Raw genomic sequence first — 22,543 nt, forward strand, 5'->3', positions numbered from 1 at the left:
GACGGACAACGACATGCAAAGTACGATGAAGTCAATTTTTTCCAGATAACAGACAATCATAGGTTCCAACCCAAGTTTGCGAGCCTGTGTCGTGAGACACTGATTGTGGCTGGCTAAAAAAGAAATGTACTTAATTTTTATGTCATAATCTTGGTTAGTGGCATGATCTAGCTTTAAATATGTCATTGATGTGTTCACGTTGTACCAGGACAGACAAAATTTAACCAATACAAATGCAGATTTTAAATGAAGGCAATTTTACGTAACTCTTGTAATTACGTCTATTGTTACGAGGCAGGCCATTGAAGATGTTTGTAAGGTAAAGGATTCACTAAATAAGAATAGTTCATTAGTGCTCATTGCTTCCGAAATCTACAGCGAACAACTGTGATGCATATTGTAACATATGTCAATTTGTGTTTGAAGTATCCGATTAACGCCTTACATTTGATTGGTCGCTTAGTTAATATATTGTGAGCTGATTCCAACTTGGCGCTTTGGGCCTTGTTTTACCCGTGTTTTGTATACTTGTAGTTGCGTTTGATGTATGTATTGGCACTTTTGATAACGCTGTCGAGGGTTATTCTTCTTTAACCTCAAAAAGTGTGTTGCTGATACCTTCGAGCACTGGCTCTAATCGTGGTTAGTTTATCTGAGTTATTTCTATTCGACCGTTTCATGTCGAGATTCACCTTTAAACTGATGACTGACAGGAAAAACCTGTAGCTCATCTAGATTAAGACATCAGTTAGTAAAAGAGATAAAAAAAATTAAACAAAAAGACCTCCAGTAAATTGAAGACAACTGGTGAAAAAACGTAAAATGATGAAAGGATATGAAGATAGACAGTAGTAAGGTAATAGAGTACTCCATCAACAAAAACAACATCTGATTTCTTTTACAGCGTGCTGGCAATCAACAACCAACAGGGAAGACAATCTCTCTCATTCGTTTCTTTACTAACTGGTGAATCTTGAAATTATCTGTGAAGATAGATCTACGCATCACATGTAATAGATTTAGCAGCGATTTGAGTAGTAAGAAGTGTGATTTGTCGATACGAAGGACTATTAATCCACAAATACTAGCAGTCAACTCCGACACGGTTCTCTTGTAGAACAAAACTTTTTGTCATACTCGGAGCGGTTCAGTTTACCGAAGAACATGTGGTTGGCATCATGGACAATCAGCAACTTATGCGATTGAGACAGATGTAAACTTGTGGATGATAATGCCCTACAAACGTCTGGGAGTTAAATGACAAACTTTTTATTAGAAAAATATGGCTTCTGAATTGAATAGTACTGTTTTATCGGGTAATGACACTTTCAATAATACAGACAATGGGACCGAATGTTGGAATGAATACTGTTATGATCTTGAAGATTATGAGGAATATCTAAATAATCATATAACACCCAGCTGGGCAGAATGGATATTTGTTGTCATTTATTTTTTGACTTTTATTATGGGACTTGTGGGCAACTCTCTTGTGGTTTTTGCTGTGTGGAAGAATCACAGCATGCGAACAGTGACCAATGTATTTATTGTTAATTTAGCTATTGGTGACTTTCTGGTGATTAGTTTATGTTTGCCACCAACGCTGGTTCAGGATATCACATTTACCTGGTTTCTAGGTTTAACTATGTGTAAACTTCTCTTGTTTCTTCAGGTACGTAAGAACTTATATTATTGTCATAACTCAATTATATGTTCGGGAATATTGTGTCAATATTGATAGACATTCAATGTTTAAATAGTCATATCAGTTTTATATAACTTTACGACTGATTTGAAAGACAACACGGCTCAATTTGATGCTCAAGAGTATTTTTTATGAACCTACAACGAAAACTGATAAATGGGATAATTGAAAGTTCTTCATGTATTACATGAAGACAAGAAGCCTACCCACTTTGCAAATTAAGATACCTAAAACACCAATAAAAGACACAGTGAGGCAATTAGCTATCTTGGGTCATTTGCGATGGAAATGCATGACATAACCAGGTGCCCACGGAAACAATAAGTGAATGTATCCTATTAATTCGCCTGCTAAGAAATCATCTGTGCTGTTTTCATTTATCAAGCTTCTTAAACCATTTTTCGTACACATTATATACTATTCAAACTTCAATTTTTTTTAAAGATATAACTCCCTTGGGTTCGCTAACGCTTTCGAAGATTCTTTTGTACCATTATTACGCCTGTACGACCATAATGAATGATATTGGTTCGAGTTTGAAATTATTCTTAAAAAAATAGTCCTAATTAAACGAATAGATACCAGACCAGACCACTTGGTATTTTGGTCGAGGTAACCATATGATTTGCTTCAATTTTATGTTTATGTTGTGAGCCGCAAGGGGTCGAAATGAAAAATGTATAGCTATTAGGATCCTTGTGCCACAAGCTGAGAGGGTAGAAATCCTTCAAAAGATGGTATTCGAAAAGAATGTGCAACCGTCAAACCAAACGTATTTCTCTACTCTGCGGTTTAAATCAACTTTGATCTCACGCTTAAATCGTATAATTACCCTCGAATTAACCATTTCACGTTATACATTTGTTTCCGAATATTTTATATTTATCATACTCTTTGCCTGCTCTCGTAATCATTTTCTGACTTTAATAAGGAAAGAATTGTCACTTTTGTCGTAAGTAAACGTTTTGAACGTCATTATCATGGAAATATTTTCCAAAACTATGTCTGGGTTCGGCTTAATATTTTAATCAACGATACAGACATTATGATGCTCTAGGCAAACGAGAGTTTTTCTTTAATCTTATTTTTCATTTATCATTGTGGAAATACCAGATCTTGGATCATTGATAAGTGAAGGAGAGGTACAGGAATAACATCATTTATTAATATACAGAGTATTGTAAGGTTAATAAAACCTCTTGACATTATCAAGTTTTCTTTTCATCATAACAAATCCGATTAAACCAATGTGTTTGCTGAAGGCAAGAGTCTGGCTTTCCTAATAATTATGATAAAATACTATCAAACTTTGTTTATTTCCTGTGCATGTTCCACCACATACGTATATTATTTGCCTCTTTTTAAAGAGATGGACACAATGAGTCAATGTCCTCTGCACGGCAATCAAGTGCAGGTCGTTATACCCTTATTTCATTCCAGATAGGATGGAAGTAAAATCTCAGTCAGTTAAGAACGGTTGGCGTATTCGATTCAGTTGTCTTTTGCACATTATCCACGATGGTCTTCTAGGGGCTAAACCGGATCGAGTCAATTGTCAAATCACAGATGATCGACAAGAGTTAATACTGAAATGTACCAGTAAAGGAGCAGTCAAATGTTGTTATGCTCTTTGCTTTTGAATAGATGAAAATTCAAAACATATGCCAAATAATCTACTAAGATTTCGCTGTCAAAGGGAGAGCCAAAACGTGTAATCTTTATTGATATACTGTGTCCACATATATCTGGTAATAATAACTAAGCCAGAAGCAGTATTTGGTTCAGTATTGCCCTGATGATATTACATATATGAGAATGCAACACGTAATGGAAGACATCCAAATTTCCGCTATATAATTGAGCCGTAAAATTCAAATTGGTACTCGGTTGGTATTGAAGGAGCTTGGTTAGCATTTAACTGATTGGGCTATTCGATCTATATTAATTTAAAAGATCATAGAACGAGCTGAATTTTAGATCGGTCTACTGCAGCGGTGATGTGTGAATAGCATCGTAATGATGCACAAGTTTTATATTACCTTCGTGTGAAGTTTTCAACTAATGATATCGAGCAATTACAAAGATTTACACCGAAACTGCTTAATTAACAATTAGTACGCTCCGATTTTAATTAACCCTTTTTAAACATATTCAGTTTGATCAAGTAGATACATAAATTTTAATAGCACGTTTTAAACATATTTTCACTTATAATTTACAACGTTTTTAATAATGAATAGTTTGTATACTGCCCCTTTAAGCCATATTTTCTATCAAATGGAATGGAATAGAACTCTTATTTGAGCAGTAATTATCGAAAACCTTTATTTTAATATCGTAGGATGATGACTTATAACCAAAGGTATCATTGCTTGCTTTCTAAAATTAGATTTGATATTCGTCTGAAAAATTATGTATTCAAATTTCACCTTTTATATAGAGAAATTTAAAATATGATTGCCTAGACAATTTAATAATACAATCCGCTATTTCTGTTATATAATAGAAATGCCGACTTTCCTAGTTTAAAAACCAATCTTAACGCCATACTCGCAACTTTTCATTATCAATTGTACATAATAGTGTTCTTACTTATCTTCTGTTCTGTCTACTTCAAAATGTCATTCAAAGATAATCATTGGTACAGTTTGTCACGGAATGGCATGATCTTATGATGTAATCAATTGCGATCGATTTGCCAGTTTTCGGGTAGTCGAGTAGGCTACCTTTAAAATAGATGTTATAACCGAATGGTCTTTCAGAAATGTTAAAATTCTACCAGCTTTCAGTGAATGTTTACCGAGGATGTTGTGTGAAACAAAGGTTTTGGTTCGAAGCAATTTGTCTTGAAAGGGCACAAAAGTATGTCTTAATTTGAAAGATTTTCAAATCACAAAATCATTAAAATTTACAATTACTCTAAAAAGTGTTGCACTGTGCTGTGCGTAGCTTGGCATTACTCTAAACCAGGATGCTCTTCAATAGGCCCAGAGCATATAAAATATGGTGTGACCGTTGGATTGGCGCCTGCAATAATCTTTCATCAATATACAGTCTACCTAGTTGTAAAGGGTACGAAAGTTCCGGCGCCATGGCCTTTGGACAACTGGAAGAGATGTTGATCAGCGAGAGTCTTATTTGCGCTTTCGTTGTACAAAATAAATGTTTTTGTTTCTTTGTGGACTGTAACAGTTGTTAAGTCATTAAAATGATTTCTCATTTAACATTGCAAAAGGTAACATGCGACCATGTTACATTATTTTCAACAACACGAAACAACATTCCACGAGAATATCCATGTTACACAATTATATAAATTATATAATACACAATTCCTAAAACAATTTAATAGAAATGAAGCCAAAATATGACCATTTCAAAACCTTATGAAACATTGCCTTTTAAGTATTATTTCATTAAAGTATGCTGAAAATGAAGCCAAACTTGTTCTTTGGTTTTATATGTCTTGATCTATAACATCGGTAAGGGTCAATATACTTGCAGAAAGTTCAACTCTTGAACAACATTAGCAATAAATAGATACAGATCTGTCTTCTAAAAAATCCTCTTTTAATTATAATATGTACATTAAACGAATTGGAATTTCGGTGTAGGATAAACGTAGGCTGCTTAATCCTTATAGTACGATGTATATATTTCTATTTGTATTAAAATGTGTATGTATGCTATTACAGGAATAAGCTAATCGTGAGCATTGCAAAAAAAAAAAAATCCATTCTATATATAATAGGCTATATTAAATATGATATTTTAGTTTAATTAGTTATCGCTAACATCTCATGTCTTACACAATAGTTAAAAACGGAGGAGTGATACATTAATGCAATAATAGGATGTAAAGTTCTAAGCTTACCTTTGGGAGACCAATAACCGGTCGATTGTTGTCATTTCTTACTCCACATAATCCTCTTCCAGATTCACACTCTTCAGCCAGCGATGCTGCAATCACCCTAAAAAAAAGTCAGAGTGGAGGTGATCTTATTATTACTAGAAAAATGGCTACCGACTAATATCCAAATCGGGCTGTAATATTATGGGCATTATTTTTATTGACATGGGTGCCAAGGAATTGGCAGATAGGTATATCGGTTCACAAGTTGGTCTGATACACAGACAATCATGACAATACAGACGGAGTTCTTAAGTATATGATTCATTAAATGAACGCACTTCTTGGTGGCAAAAGGTTGTTTCAATCGGTTTGAGACATCCCACTTGGATGAACTTGTAATGTTTTCTGATATATTCTTCATGAATGGTGAAACGCCTGGAAACTATTTGCTCTGACTGACTAATGACTATACCCTTTTTAAATTTCCCTAGTTTTCAGCATTGTATTGGCTCATTCATGTGCAGAAAGTAAGACGTGAACATCATATATCATTTCTTACCAATATTTTATATGGCGAAATCTTACTTTAAAAGCACTTAACTTATTTGCCATTGGTTATACAATAAATAAAGCTTTTGAAATACATCACTTTTTGTCTAAGTTGTTAATGTATGATTTAAGATAAAAGTTAACGATGGGTGAAGATAAGAAAGAAAAAAAGGTGATGGTTAAATTTGGTTTTAATGAGAGACACGAGGTACTAAGAAAGAATCGAGTGCTTTTAAGTCTACATTGGATACTTATAAAATTGTGTACTTCACAAGTATAGTACAGCCAGTACATTGTATCGATTAAGTAAAATAATGTTATATGACAACAATATTGATAAAATTTGAAACTGTGTATAATATAACAATATGTAATAATAACTGGACACAATTATATGGATAACAATTACTTTATTAAATAACTTGCGACGTTTCGACGATGATGCTTTCGTCTTTATCAAGCAATGATATGTAATAATAAAATAATATATATTTCAATTCTGCACAATGCAGATGCTAACATTTTTTCAATGTCAGTTTGAATGAACTCAGAAATAACTATGACATGTTGCTAATCCAAGTTAATCTCTATTTGAAATGGAGCTTAGTTCATCATACAAGAGATTGCATCTAATTTTAGCCAAGCTGATCACAGAATTGATTTCTATGAAGAACCAAAAAACCTTTGCGCACATCTGGACACTGCAAATGAATTTCCATGCCATAAGTTCGAGCTCTATAAAAATGCCCCCTTTTCCAAGTAATTATGTCTAAAATTGGCGGTGATTTCAACAAAATGAAAGGTACTTTTATTTTTCTGGACCAGGACTTAACAAAACAAACAGTTTTCGTATAACATTTTACAGTATTTTCCCTCAGGATCAAAATTGTGCCCGAAAATAAAACTTCGATTTATACCTTACATGTGTATTTCTGGTCATATGTCCTTTAAAAACATTATAGTGACTTGAAAGCAAAGTTATTAGGTGAACTTGGTGATGCCCTATCGGTGAAACTGTTTAAATAGCTTGACCATTAAAAAAATCGTCTTCTTCGATCGCTATCAGTTCTCCTTAAATTTATTTATTGCCATATGTATTGTACTAGGATAAGGTTGTTCACTTTCCTTCATCCGTAATACAGCTTGAAATATCATCAGCGACCAAATATTTGATGTTTACTTAACATGCCATATTTCTTTCAAAGGTCTGACCACTTTATGGCGTTGTACTACTTTGAATTATTTTCATACTTTCTTCAAAGTGCACTTAAAAGTTTTCCTTTTTTTTCTTTCTTGAAACTTTGTTACTTGCAAGATCAAACTCTGCCAACAATTTTCAAGTTTTTGTAAAAGCATTCCTACATTTTAGACTTGAGGAAGTTTCATTATGTAGACAATACAGTTAAAGAATCGTGCATTAACCTGACCTCTACATACAGCTAACATGCTAGTAATTTACTTGTTTGATCCAAGTTAAGATGTTCCACATTAAAGCTCGACAAGAAGAATATATCGCTTTTACATCTGATTCACATAATCTTTAAGGGATGTTGTAAAACCTGATCTGATTAAGTGGTAAAGTGATAAGGGTTCAGAAACCGAAGGGTTTAACTTTAATGATTGAGACCATTTTTCAAGTAAAACATTGGACATTCTGAAACCTTTTTGCCATTAAACAGAAAGATAATATTGATCCAAATGTTGAAGGACTATGCAATAACAAGAATACATCGATGGTAAATTGTAATGTTACATTTATCCAGTATGCAAATGGTTCAATTGGTTAGAACATTAAAAGCAACAAACATCACTGTTACATCTTATTCACTTAATTAATGATGATAATCTCTTTCTAAAACATTGTAACAATGTCCTAAGGTCTTAATATTGAAACCATTATTCTGATTAGATTAACCCAATTGTTAGATATGAATTCTGTTCACAGATTCCCATGTGGCCATCCTTAACTTTAAAAACTTGGATTTTATCATATATAAAAAGCTATCTACTGAAGGACTTATCTCGTCATCATGTGGGAATTATATGCATAGTTCAAAAACTACCTGACAATTCGTTTCGTTTAAAATTTAAATACTGACTGGATTGCTTGAAATGCATTTACACAGGAGCATTTGTTCATGGCCATTCAATGAACATATTCCATTATTAAAACGTCTAATAAAATTATAGGAAAACTTGACTGTATTGATATTTCGGTCACATTGCTCAATAATTCTGGCCATTTGAAGGAAGTCATTTATTCAATTACTTCAACCCCATTGACTACTGATAAAAACAGACTTGATCTCGACTTTAAAATATTAAGACACTCTATTTACACTACCATGTTACATTTCAATCTAACAAATAGTTTCATTACTAAACCACTCGCGCACAAATATAGCCTTTTAAGACTGAATACATTCCATTTACTAATTACCGCCTCATAGATTGCCTAACTCTCTATTTCAATAAACTATTTGTGATTCTGAAAACCTCAAGCCAGCATGAAATAGTATAAGTTTCACCAGTCGAATTGCAAGGTACTCTTAAACGTAAAAGCAGACCTAATGGAGCAAAGTGAAACTCTCGTGGGCCTCATATAGTTATTGACACTTGAATTTAACTGATATTCATGTAAGCTACGTCAATTTTAATTACTTAAATAAAAATGCGTTAGTGGTATGGCGTAATTTCTCAGTTGATTAATTAGTAGGGGTAACATTATAACTTGGATCCAAGTGCCTTCAATGAAACAATTGGAGAGTAGAAATGACATCATGAGAGGCATAATAATTCTAAATAGCTATATATTGTCCAAACAAAAGGGCCCCTGCTGTTTTGGTAATCAAATTTCAGCAAATCAAAACAAATAACAAAATATTGTCCAATCAAAATGATCCCTGCTGTCTTGGTAGTCAAATTGTAGCCAATCAAAACAAATCACTCGTTGTGACAACAACTCCACACGGATAAGGACCTACTATTTTTTCCACATTAAATTGAGCTGGAATGACGCTGTTCGTTCGGTTTGAAATGTTAGTAGTAGATTCTAATCCTAGTCGGCGTGTGAAAGTTTGGTGACTTTATTTTTTCCGGACGACCCACCTGTAAATAGGTTCGGATAATCGGAAAAAAATCAATGCCAACATGTTGGACAAGGATCCACAGGAAGAAAGTATCTTCGTGAACAGAAGTTAATATCCTCGAAAAAAATTGTTTGCCTCTTTCTTTTCTTAATAAACTTGAACATTCTCAGACTTGACTTCCTACTCAAGCATCATTTACTCTGGAATAATAGTTTTGCCTTGAAAATCATGTATGCTTCCTCAATTCAACAGAGAGGTCGGCCCTCTTATCCATGAGTTTCACAGTTAAAATGTTGAATGATATATGATGAAGAAATTTATTATAAAGATTGCATTATGCTTCAATAATAAATAATTCAGAAAAAATGTGTCTTCAATTTGCAATTTTTATATTTTTTCTTATTTACACTAGTAACCTTCTATGAGAATCTCGAGAAAGAATCTGAAAATAGCTTGGTAATATAATTACGGCTTAACGGTAATATCTGCTTAAAATGTTAAGCAAGAGTATCTAATCTGACATTATACGCCTATTATTCTAGAAATATTTACTAAGATACAGCATGACATAGTCTCCTACTGACTGGACTGGTGAATAGGTGCAACTTCAAGCTGTGTGCGGTAAGTGAAATTATTTCAAGACAATTAACAAAGTCTACCCTTTTTCCGATTTCATACTGACATTTGAAATCGAAAAGGATGATGCAGTCGTCGTTGCAAATTTTCTTCAACTGTTAACCGTTGTAGCCCATAAATTACTTAGTTTTATTGGAATTGCAAGAATTTGACTAAAATTTGGTATGGTGCGAAAAAAATGCATCAGCTGTGAATTCGATACACATACAAAGAAATTCTCTATACAATCCCTTTAAGCTTTCCACGCTGTGTCTTAATATCTATGTGGTAATACATGGTAATTGTAGGCATAACTAAGTTGCCTAATAATATGAACAATTTGTCTGAAGAGCGCTTGTCGGGACTCTCATGGGAATATTTTCAGACACAAAATCATCGAAATAATATCAGGTGTCTGTGTTCGAATCATCGATCTTGCCCATAACTTTACATTCGGAACAATGTTAAACTATTCATAATATACAAGCTTCAATAAATTATATGAATAATACAATATACCGAGTGCAATTTTTGCTGTAGTTTGATAGTACCGTTGAAACGAGATCCAACCGATCGAATAGTCTGATATTTAGATGTATTAGTGCTGTATAATATATGAAAATTACAAACCTATCATTTCCCTTGATAAGAACTATTAAGTTCACTAAAATTTAATTACTTACTTATCTATCTTCTAGTGTGTTTTATCAATAATAAATTAAAGCGTTACTCACGCTGTCGCTTGATTTAGAATAATGAATTGCATTTGATTGATCAAATATGCGATTTTCAACAGAAAATTAGAATAAAAATTTGAAGGTATAATATGACAAAAGCAGACACACAGAGATTAGAAATAGAAATGCTTTCCCTTTTTTTTGGAAGATAATATACACCCACTAGCAGCTTTGAGTTTAAATTAAAATATTTGGCAGTACAGTAACATTTACCAGTATGAAACATTCAACCTTCAGTATACACTTCTTTTGAACTTTTAGAGGCGATACTGAATAATATTACCAAGTTTCATCAAAATCTGTCAAGAATTGGGCCCTAAGAGTGTTTACAGACTAAAACTAGTGGGCGTATAAAAAACCAATACATTTCTGAGGGTATTCTATTCCTAGGCTACTGGCAACTTGGTTTAAAGCCTGTTAAATAACAATACACCAACGATATATAATTAGTTGGATAACCTCTTCGAACGGAAGTACCATTGGAAGGTGTGATGCTATAAGTGATTCTATCGAAACCCTCCACAGTTTGTTACCATGAAGTTCCACGTTTAAAGAGCAATGGGAGCAAAAAGCTTTACTTGGTCGTTTATTTTGGTATGATGGTCTTCTTCGTGTATATTTGAGCGCAGGTTTGTTGCCTTTTGTGCGTTTTTGTTGTTGGATGTTGTTTTTATTGGACTTACCGTCATAGCCCATTGTGATTAAACACTAAACAGAACTTCCACATGTTGTCTAGTGGCTCTTTAATTCATCTTAGTCAAACCAGTGGAAGAAAGATTGTTTAAACAAGAATACGATCAACAAATCTGTATTGATACACGTCGATGATTGAAACACAATGAAATCTTCACAACTAAAGATAAATATATCAATTTGTAGAATGCTACATGTTTACAACAAGTCAATAAGACTATAGAGTGATGAAATTATTTACGGCCATCTTTTACTTGATTATTTCTTCAATAAATATAGTAAAGAGATTGAAAAAGGCGGTGAAGATTCACTCAATATGCCAAAAGGCTAATTTATTCTTATCAATAACGACTCCCTAGAGAAGGCTACTAAAGCTTTAAGTGCACTAAATAGATCTCTTGGTGGAATCAAAGCCACAATTCGACTTTTTGTATCAGTTTGCTTCAAATAATTTAATTAAAACTTTTATCCACCAGGACAAATTTAAAAAGATATATGACCAATAAGATTACACATGAAAAGAAAAGGAAGACAAACAAATTAGGAACTTTTTTGAAAAAAAAAATCAACCGTAAATGAAACCTTGTTAAAAGAGTTGCTAGAATAACATTGGCTATTGCTAAACGTATATATGATGTCCGTATCGAAAAGCTGCTACAGCCTTTTGCGATAGCTACGTCATTAAACGCTTAATTTAGTTGAACTGCAAGCTCGCAGATGTCTTGACTTGGAATGGATGCTGTCAGTGTTTCCAATACTTATGCAAAGTTTAGAAAGGGCTCACTATTTTATGTAAAAAACTGTAGAGCATTTAATGATGTATTTATGTGATAAGTTATTAAGTGCAGGTGACAGATGAATATTGGTATTTGTATAATAAGATGGAACATAACGGTATCTCGTCTTCCAGATGTAAATCACATCTTAATCATTTATATCAGATAACGGTTTTCAATTACCATGAGATCAAATTGAAAAGTCTGTCTTCAATCCGCCATACGAGGTAAGGAGGTCCCGAGAATGATTTCCACCTGAATTTGGTAAAGGGGGGTAAAACTCCGCCGAATATACAGACACAAGTCGACTCTTGTCCTCCATTTGCTGCTTTTTAACTCATTTCAATTAGATCTTCATGAAAATGCATGTAGTAATTGGGCCGTATGACGATTCCTTTTACTTATCCTTGGCTGGTCCTTCTTTATTGTATATGGAAACATAACTCATTGTCTAAAATATTTCATTTTAAGTGATTTTCTCAATCAACTTACGAAATGCATACGATTGTCATAGTATTCATCTGAGAGTTTAGCAATAAAGACAATTCACTAAAATATCACCCAAAGAAGTGGAATTTTCAATTCGAACGCCACATCATAAACGCTTCGGATATGATTGTCAACAACTCATTATTTCCATGATCCCTTGTGAGAGATTGGAAATTCGTTTGACTGTATACTAATTACAGAGCACGGGTCGTGTAAATCATTGTCTAGCTTTGTATAACTAGATCTCAGGAGTCCATGGAAATAATTAATTCTTGGTTTTATCTGGAGTTCGTAATAAGGACTGTTCGACTTGACAGACAGTAATTTTTAGTATATTGGTCCCTGCAACTAGGGATTTAAACCCAACTCAAGTTATCATAAAGAAAGTGCCCTTGAATTATCTTGGATATCACTTGCCTTCTACTGTAGTACAACTTTGTAACGGTGTGAAGTCCTCGATCAAGTCTACAGTCAAACTATCATTGTAAAACCTCCAAGAGAAGTTGAAAAACACGGTGTCGAATATATGTTAGCAATTCAACTTTGCTTACAGTTAAAACTATCGTTGATCAAGAATGATTTCGAACTCTTGTATTGATTATTCTTATTTATATCATTGCAAGAGCAAGTCTTAGAGTTTCTTTCCCTAAATAAGCCCTTCTCTACCATGATATAGAATAGCTGTTCCACTATTTCTTAATAGCAAAGCAGGAATAGCATTTTACAGTGTACTCCTTCTCATCAAGATGAATATATGCCATAAGCGTCAAAAGGTACATTTTTAAACATATGGAAGAGCTGCTTCACGGCTAACAAATATTACCGTTTAATTTAATAAGAACTTTAATGAAATCACTAAAATTGGTGTATACATATTAATTTAATCAAAAATTTGCACCCAATTTGTGTGTTAGATTTATTAAAAGTTAACAAGAAGTATACAATTTATATATTTCAGAATCTGTCGGTATCTGTATCAGTTCTGACGTTGAGTGCTATCAGCATTGAGAGATGGTACGCTATTTGTCATCCACTGAGATTCAAATCAACATTATCGAGGGCCAGAAATATGATCATCATCATCTGGATTGTTTCGGCAGGTGCAGCATTACCTGAGCTAGTTGTTGCCCAAACCTACCCATACGTTTACAAACCGCCATTTACATCGTTCTTATTGACATCTTGTCGTCCATCTTGGGATCCTTGGGTACAATCAATCTACCAAACAGCATTAATGATAGTTATGTATTTATTCCCTTTGACTTTAATGGCTCTCACTTATGCTAATATAGCATACGTTTTGTGGCGTAAAGAAATACCCGGAGAAATACGTAAGTATGAGCTGTCTTTTTTGCTTACGTCGGCCAGTCTGCTATTTTCCCCCAATAGAGCTATACGTAAGCCATCCATAACACTTTCAATGATAAAAAGTACGACGGCTTCATCATTTAAGTGGACTGACGGGACTAATATTAGTCCAAACTGTTAGGCTGTTGAACATTGATGTCAATATAGCAAAAAAACATGTTAAAATGTTATAAATGATGAGCTTTTGACGAACCGAATGTAAATTTGTTTTTAATTAATACGAAAAACTCAATCAGTTGGTAAAATACATATACGTATACCATACCATTTAAAGACACAATGTCAAAACTTGATTTCGGAGAATTTAAGATCAATCACTTTCAAACTACTAAATTAAGGACACGTGCCATCATCTTTTTTAAATTAAAATAACATTTCTCATAGTGGTAAAAACTAGAATTTGTACCGTTTCTATGATATTAATAGATTATTTTTTTTAAAAAATTGCATATGCCATGATCAGGAATAGCTTTTAGACCAAATGAAGAAAATATCTTCTTGACAATGGCTTATCTACAAAAAAAATAGTTTGATCTTTAAGAGGATGGTTATTTAAAATGAGTTTTATCTTTGGATATCATAAAGATATATGCTAGTGTGGTATTTAAAGGGACATTCTGCTTTCTTTTAAGGTCAAATTTTATTTCCAAATTTGTGAAAACTATGCACCAAAATCTAGAAAAATATGCCCTTTATCTGAAATTTTTAACTAAAAGAATCAAGCAGTTAATATTTAAACGCCTAAAATATTTAAAAACATTACGTAAGGTTTTTAAGTTCGTTATGCTGTTTGGAAGCTGTTAGAAAACTACTGTGCGGATTTAAGTAAATAAACGCCTAATTGTAGAGAAATATGTCTCCTTCGTTTTATGAACGTTTCAACTAATAATATCTAGCAAATATAAAGCTAAACACAAAACTAGGTCAAACTTCCAAAATAACAATGATTATTCTCCATTTTTAATTAACCCTTTCAAAACCAATGCAGTTTGATCAAGATGATACATAGATATAAATAGGACACTTTAGAAATATTTTCAGGTATAATTTACATTTTTGATAATGAAAACTTTTTACAAAAAAACAACGAAACGGAATACCTCTTTAATACAACTGTGATAGACCTTTGAGTAAAAGTGAAAACGAATAAGCTGGATTGTTGAAGATAATAGAGGAATTGTTTTGACGTTTGTAAAATGAAGTGAAAGTAAAGTCTTGATTATATTACTTAGTAGAATTATTAAGTGGAAGTTTAAGTGAAATGTGCCACAACTTATTGCAAGGAAACGTATAATGACATGAACACGACTCTAGTCTTTTTGATATTGGCATCAAGAATGAAGCATAAACTATGTGTTAACGAGTGAAATGAGGCATACATAACAATCTGACTGGATTTCTAATTGTATTGATGAAAGCCAATGTTCTGAAATTTCTACAAGAATTTTCATTATTGTTTTCTGTTTTCCCTTTCAGTATATTTCCTCTCATTCATCATAATTTTATGTTGATGCTAGAGGTAAAAAGTCGTAACTATCTATTCTCGTGAATTTCTAGATTTCATTACTTCCATTTAATGAATTACTTATTGGCAGCTTTCCATGATTTACATACCGAATTTTTTTTTTTAACTAAATTGTACTATACGAATCAGACAGTGAAACAGTTACCTACGTCAGTAGTTATTCAAATTATTTTGAAATAGTGCATTTGACTCTAAACGTAAATACAAGCAAGTATATAGACATATCCACATGACCAGTGATCACCAGATATTTAACAACCTTTAATGTCATACTAATTTTTTGCTTCTGCAGCAGTCTTAAGGTTGGAATAGACGAGGCGCCCGATGCAGTGTGCCTTGACGGATTATCGATAAAATAGACAATTGTAGAAGTCAATATTGTACGGAAGCCCACTTCTTTAATGATGTCGCCATATATTAACATGCCAAATCAGTACCAAATGGAGTATCGGGTTTTTATTACAACCAACCTTCATCGCTTACGAGGCAAACCTGATTGAAGATACAGACAAATTGACGATAGCTGACAGAGTTGGTGACAGATAAGGCCCACTAAAACGAACCATCTTGAACATAATGCGTCCCCAAGGACATCTTTAAAAAATGTTAGTCTAATTTCTGAGGAAAAAGATTCTATTTGGCAGGGACAATGAAACAAAATAATGGTAAAAAGACAATGTGGTGCTTCGAGTCTCATTTGAATAACACAAACAACAGTCAAAATAAGGTGCATTCACCTTGAGGTACTTCCGTTTTCCCGAGGAACATTTAAGTTTAGAGATTCTTTACATACACAACATGTAGTACACTTGAGCCTTCAGTTAGTACTTAATTTCCCATGATTACGACAAAACATGTAATCCCCTCCTTGGGTGGCCGGGTTGAATCATATGAAGACTTTACCTCGACCACTGCCTTGATCTAACAAAGATCCTTCAATAATGCAATCAAGCGCTTTACTTGTTGAACCACTGTAGCTCAAACGTACATAACTCGTTCAAATATCTTGAGCTAATTCCAACAAATCTCATACAGATGGACCAATTGTCAATAGTGTCACATTGAACCTCAACATAGCTCTATTTAGTGCCATGAATTATAACGTTCCAATGAAGTGTTCTATCAATATGTTTTTTAGCCTCGAGCACTTTGAAGTGAAAATGATAATAGGCAACTTAGATTAAATATGATGAAGTCGAGGAAAACTTAATTTCCTTATATTAAATTTAACATGGGATTGGAAACTATCAGTTTAAATATTTAATACTGTGTTTGAACTCTCGTTCTCATATTATTTACTAATATAATAAATCATAAGGAGGCATACAGATTTTGTTCTGGACGAATCGGGCCAGAAATAATTGTCAAGAGATAACCGAATGCTCGACCTAATTTCATGACGACAAAGATACAATACTCTTTTGACTTGATTTTGTCGACGAACGGATTTGTGAGGGTTTGATTCTGAACTGCGATACGTTTGCCAGCTTTTAAGTTTTATCGATAGGGAATGCGAATCTTCAGAAGATTATATTCCCACAAGTTACATGAATTGATATCTTTCATACTTCTTGAAATTATTCATCGACAATGCACTGGTCGCAGCTGCAGTCGCTTCGTGACCTAAATGTGTAAGACATCATCTGTGGAGATTTATTACTTTACTCGGTAATTGTGTCATATACATTTAACAGTTTAATTTCTCAAAATCTATAAACAAAATCAGAGGACATCATCCCTGTCTGATTATTTCTTGGGGTGTAATATCTGGTATTTATTCATATGAGGCTTGATCGTCTGGAACCTCAATGATGGTAGCCAAATCAGGGGTGTAGTGGGACAAGACATTTAAAATATCGCATGCCATTTACTTAACTTTTGGATTAAAATTATTGAATGCTTAAATGCTATTGGGTCATTTATAGATTTTTCAGTTGGAAAGGAACACCACGAGGTCGATTACTAGCTCTTAAATTCTCAACTATTATCTGTGAACAAGCCTAGAACTTGAGATCCACTGTGATAACTAACAGCAGCGAGGAAAGAAATTTTCATTCTTCCGCAACTCTGCGATCGGGTCTGTCAACTCGTCGTTCGACATAGTTGCCATAACCAAGCTTCTAGTTGGCTAAGCGATATGATCTTAAACTGATGGGTCATTTATTCCAACAGACGTTTACTTAAAGTTTTCGTTTAAAACAGATCAATTGTTTAGTAAGGCTTTGCTTGTCGATTTTAGTCGAGACTTTGCATTTATTCCATATTTCAACATATCTAAGATTTGGTAGCAGACCATTATTAGATTTTCTTAATTCAGCTGAAACTCTTATGTGACACCTCTAAGGACAGACCCATTATCTGAAAATGACCATCAAGTTGGGCAAGCGGAAAATTAATGTGGCTATAGTAATCCCCAAGTTCACAGAGCCACTATATTCATGTCATATATTATCTGATGTCGAAATATATTCTAATCTAATGTAATGCCTTGTTAGTCAGATGTATCCAAATATGTTTCTACAGGATGTCCTTTATTGAGTGTATCGATTAAAATTACATGTACAGGATATCTTTACGATCAAGATATCAGTACTAAATAAACATATGCTGTGTTCGGATAAGAAAGGATAATAAACTCGCTGAGAATTCTCCTTTGACACTTTTGATTTGGTTTTGACTGGAGATTCAGTTGAGAGTAGATGAATCCGACAGTATTTTCCTGATATCACACGATGACCACGATAAGAGTCTGTAGGTTGAGCTAATCTGGTAAGATGTGATCATACACATGTCTAGATCGGATAGAATTGTAGTTGCAATGATTTTCAAGGTCGTGATCTAGAGTGATCACGATTTGTCGATAGCGCCGCTCGAATGGCACAGGAAATGATATTCTCTTCATGGATCTTAATTCGATTTTATATGTGTTCAGTTGCTTTTTCGTACTACACAATACGATTTGATACAATGGTCATGTCTGTAAATTTATCTAAAATATTTCTACATTAACCCTCGGGAGTACCCAGGTAATCCTCCATCCCAGAAAACGTATACATGCAAATCTACAGCTACTCACTACAAATTCGCTCGCCGTGATAAATAAATGATGAAAACGAAGAAACAATAACGATTTCTATCGTTGCGACATCTTAAGACACCCACCGCGTAGTAGTTTAATGATCACTAGTTGTGATAGATAAATGATGAAATAACGAAGTCAAAATAAGTATGTCTACTAAAATCAAGTACTACAAGAAGAGTCCACAAGAAACACAGTTCCCTTTGGAGCAAGAAATTTCCATTTTTCCAGCGTGATATTTATTTTGCTTGACAGTCAATCTATCTTTTTGTCTGGGGAGTCGCATTTATGTCTATAGGTGAAAACAGCTGTAATGAAAGTTAAAAAGGATGTAAATTGAGGTGTAAATATTAACCGACTTTTAAAATAGACAATTCCACAGGTTTCAGTAAACTATGTCTGGTTCCAGAAACAGAAATGAAACTGTTGGAAGTATGGGATGAATACATGAACGTTGTCGTTCACTTTTATTGCTAGTACTTTTACTATAGACGAATGCGTTTCACGAAAATTCCTTTGACTTTGTGGTCCACGATAAGAAGTGCTGTGGGTATGTGTGTACGAAGAAGGGCATGCTCTTGTGAAATAAGTGTGCGAGGCTGATTTTTGAAAAAGAAAATGCTTTATTTGTAGCTGGAAGAAAATCAATGATTGATGGTAAAGGAAATAATACAGAAGATAAGTTACAATCCAGAAGAAGGGCTGCTAAAATGTTGATTACGATTGTTGTTGTGTTTGCTTTATGTTATTTACCTGTGCATCTGCTCAATATGTTAAGGTTTGTTGCTAATCCCCGAGGTTTTTAGTTCTAGAAATCCAATTCAATGACATTTCAATTCTGGCACGAGTATTTTCCACGAAACGAAGCAGCAAATACATCATCTGATCATGGCCGTGACATGGAATACGTTTTGAATTTACAGTGATTCGATCGACATGATTGGACTGACTTTGAATGGATATGCAAAGATTACTTGTTTATCGACAACAGACAAGAACACGACTTTAATACACAGATGGCAATACGATTATTGAAAGATTTCGCAGCACGAATCCATAACCATAATAGGGACCACCTTTTAGTCATGATCAGAAAAAAAAAATAGAATTAAGATGCGATATTTCTTGAAGCTTAGGCACTGAAAGAGGTTACTTGGTAAGCGTAAAATGGTAGACGTCTCATAATTTTTTTATTAATGTTTTGTAGATATTTTGGGGTATTGGTGGACCTAGATGAAGAGAAAGCCACTTTACAGTCACTGGCATCACATTGGTTACCCTATTTAAACAGCTCAATCAATCCAGTCATTTATAATTTCATGAGTGGTAGGTGGTTTGTTTAGCTTTTAAATGGCTATCTATGGAGATTGTCATATCTTAGATAATGAATACTAATACTTAAATAAATGATATAGATATGAACATAGCCTGTCAATTATGAAAATATTTGGAATCGAATTGCCATTCAAGTGGACAACGCCATCTTAAAGGAGATGCTAGTTATGGATTCCAATTGTGCTCTGGGTTGTACTAATGATGACAGATGTGATGTAATGTACAAAGGGGTAAATTTTGTCAGAATAGTGTTATTAGCCTGCAGAAGAATATTGCAAAGGTTGTATCAAAATATGTCCCATAAGAATTGAGGCATACATGGAGACGAAAACTTCCTTCTGAAATTGCTAATGCGTCTGTCGAGTCCCAACTTCTCTTACATTTAATGACTACCTTGACACATTATCTATTCGTAGAATAATATAACAATATAACGTGTTATTTTTATGTTACATGTATACAAATAAACCGTAGTTATACGTCTTTGAATCAGTATTTTATTGACCAGAGAAAATCATGTAGTGCATGTCAAGAACCTGTAATTAACGTGCAAGTCATCCCGTGTGAGACGGTAGTCTCATCAAGAGAAAGTAATTTCCTTCCAATTCTCACCGATCAAACGAAAAGCATTTCACTTCCCTCCGCTGATTCCATAGAAAGGAAATTGTGTGAATTAACTATACGCCCACACGAAAACAGGCTACATATCTTTATTTGAATATACATTGCCAAATGCTATAGCAGAATGTATATATTTTGATCTAAGTTGATCATGTTCAAATTTGGGAGCTTTCCTTACAACAAATCCTAGATAATAGCACCTTCAATTTTCTAAAAAAGAAATTCCCTCGAGCTGGTGATGACCAGAAAAATGTCGATCAAATGGGAAAGTTCCTTGTTCTATGACCCGCAGTCGAAGTGAGCGTATTTGACGTGATGTATCATTTTTAGTAGAAACTTTTTTGTGAAAGGATAAGGTTGACACTTATTGATTTATGTGATAATCAGTAATTAAATTGTCTTTTTCAGTTAAATTTCGAAAAGAGTTCAAAACAGTTTGTTATTGTTTTACCAGCGTCTACAAGAAACCTTTTCGTCGTCCCCGAGCCGAGACCTACACAATGACATTTTCTCAAAGTAACTACAGTAATTGTCATACAGAAGAACTTACCATGTCCAGTTTTAAAGACTGAATAAGTCCAGAATAATTTGCTTTTAGAGGGTTAATGCTTCAATAGAGACTGAGACACGATTCATGCGTCATCGATGTCGCAGATTTTAGACAGAAATATTCTCTTGGATTTTGTTTTTGTTATGCTCAACGCTTTTTGTATAGGGGCCAGTAAATATGTTTAAGTACATAATATCAAAACGTTTTTTTTTTTTGTTCAGAGACGAAATATCATGAACAAAAAATGTAGAAAATCCTATTAGGTTTATGTCATAAAAGGAAAATGAACCTTTTACGAATCTGCTAATATTAACCATGAGAAATGCCTGCTCCTAAGCATATTATGTAATTCAGATCCTTTACCTACTTAAGTTTAGGAAAACAAATTGATATTTACGTAAGTTTTGGCGAAGGAAAACTTGACCTCACTTTTTTCATGAACAGCATCATTACAGAAGAGGACCGGGTTACAAAGTCCGGAGATACCTTTTAGCATTTGTTAGATCTCTAGCTTTCCGTTAACGTTCAAGTCGCTGAGCTATTCCGGATGATACGATCCAATGTGCCATCGGTCAATTAGAACTTTTGAAAATATTGTAACATACCTTTTGAATAATAATTGTGGCGATCTTCAAAAGCATCATTTTTATGTATATATTTCGGAATAGATCGCAATCGTATGAAATTAAACGTAGACGTAGCATGAACATGTAACAGATTGTTAATATTGTATATTGTATGATAAAAAGTAATAATGTATTAAAAGATAAATTTCAAAGTGGATAATCATCATATCTTTAGAATGTACCAATGTAACGGAGAAACATTTTTGCCTTCTTTGCGCAATACCCGTCATTGTTACCTTGAACGACATAACCGAGGTAAGATGAAGTTGACATATACCTACAAGAGAGGTTAATGGCCAAAGATACCATAAGAAAATAACAAATTCAGCATTCCCGCCCAACAGGTACTCTAATCGTTGTAAAAAGATTAATCTTGATACAAATCCACACATCAGGTAGAAGAAATGATCTGCCATATATTTAAGACTGTAGCACTGGCTAAAGCAAACGTGACAAATGCATTTTCTGACAAGTTCCTGATACTAGCAGTGCCGCTTTCCTATAAAAGGGAAATAACCATTTTCATGAACATGTATACAGCACTCAGACCACTAATTCAATTATCATTTTCGCGTTATTAATATGAGGAAAATCAACCTTAAAAAGGTTTTCGCATGAAGTGTGTACACGCTTTCCCAAATGCTTCACTGCCATTTATTTGGCAGTTATCGATATTGGTGTACACACATCACTGGAAATAAGAATAACATTTTTCTTTTACATTACATTCTCATCGATCGTCAATCAAGTTTGGCAGTCAAATTGATTTTCTTGCGTTAACTAAATTGCTATTAAATGTGTTGTTCATAGAAGCAGTTTCTTTGAAAATTGTTTCATACAACAATGCTTTCGCTTGATTATTTAGTTGGTTTTCTGCATCTGATAAGTACAGATTATTTGGGGCTTCCTTAAAAAGAAACGCATTGTTTTAAT

General features: G+C 33.7%; 1 protein-coding gene across 1 annotated transcript; it reads left to right on the top strand.

Moving 5' to 3' along the window:
* Positions 1-1,372: 1,372 nt before the first annotated feature.
* On the top strand, positions 1,373-19,812 carry LOTGIDRAFT_52425 (hypothetical protein; the record flags this gene model as incomplete). Its single annotated transcript, XM_009058600.1, has 4 exons — positions 1,373-1,672; positions 13,465-13,936; positions 19,157-19,256; positions 19,686-19,812. Coding segments are annotated over 4 exons (999 nt in total), but the record flags the coding sequence as incomplete, so codon positions are not given.
* Positions 19,813-22,543: the final 2,731 nt, after the last annotated feature.

This window comes from Lottia gigantea, assembly GCF_000327385.1.
Source record: "Lottia gigantea unplaced genomic scaffold LOTGIsca_35, whole genome shotgun sequence".
NCBI lineage: Eukaryota > Metazoa > Mollusca > Gastropoda > Lottiidae > Lottia > Lottia gigantea.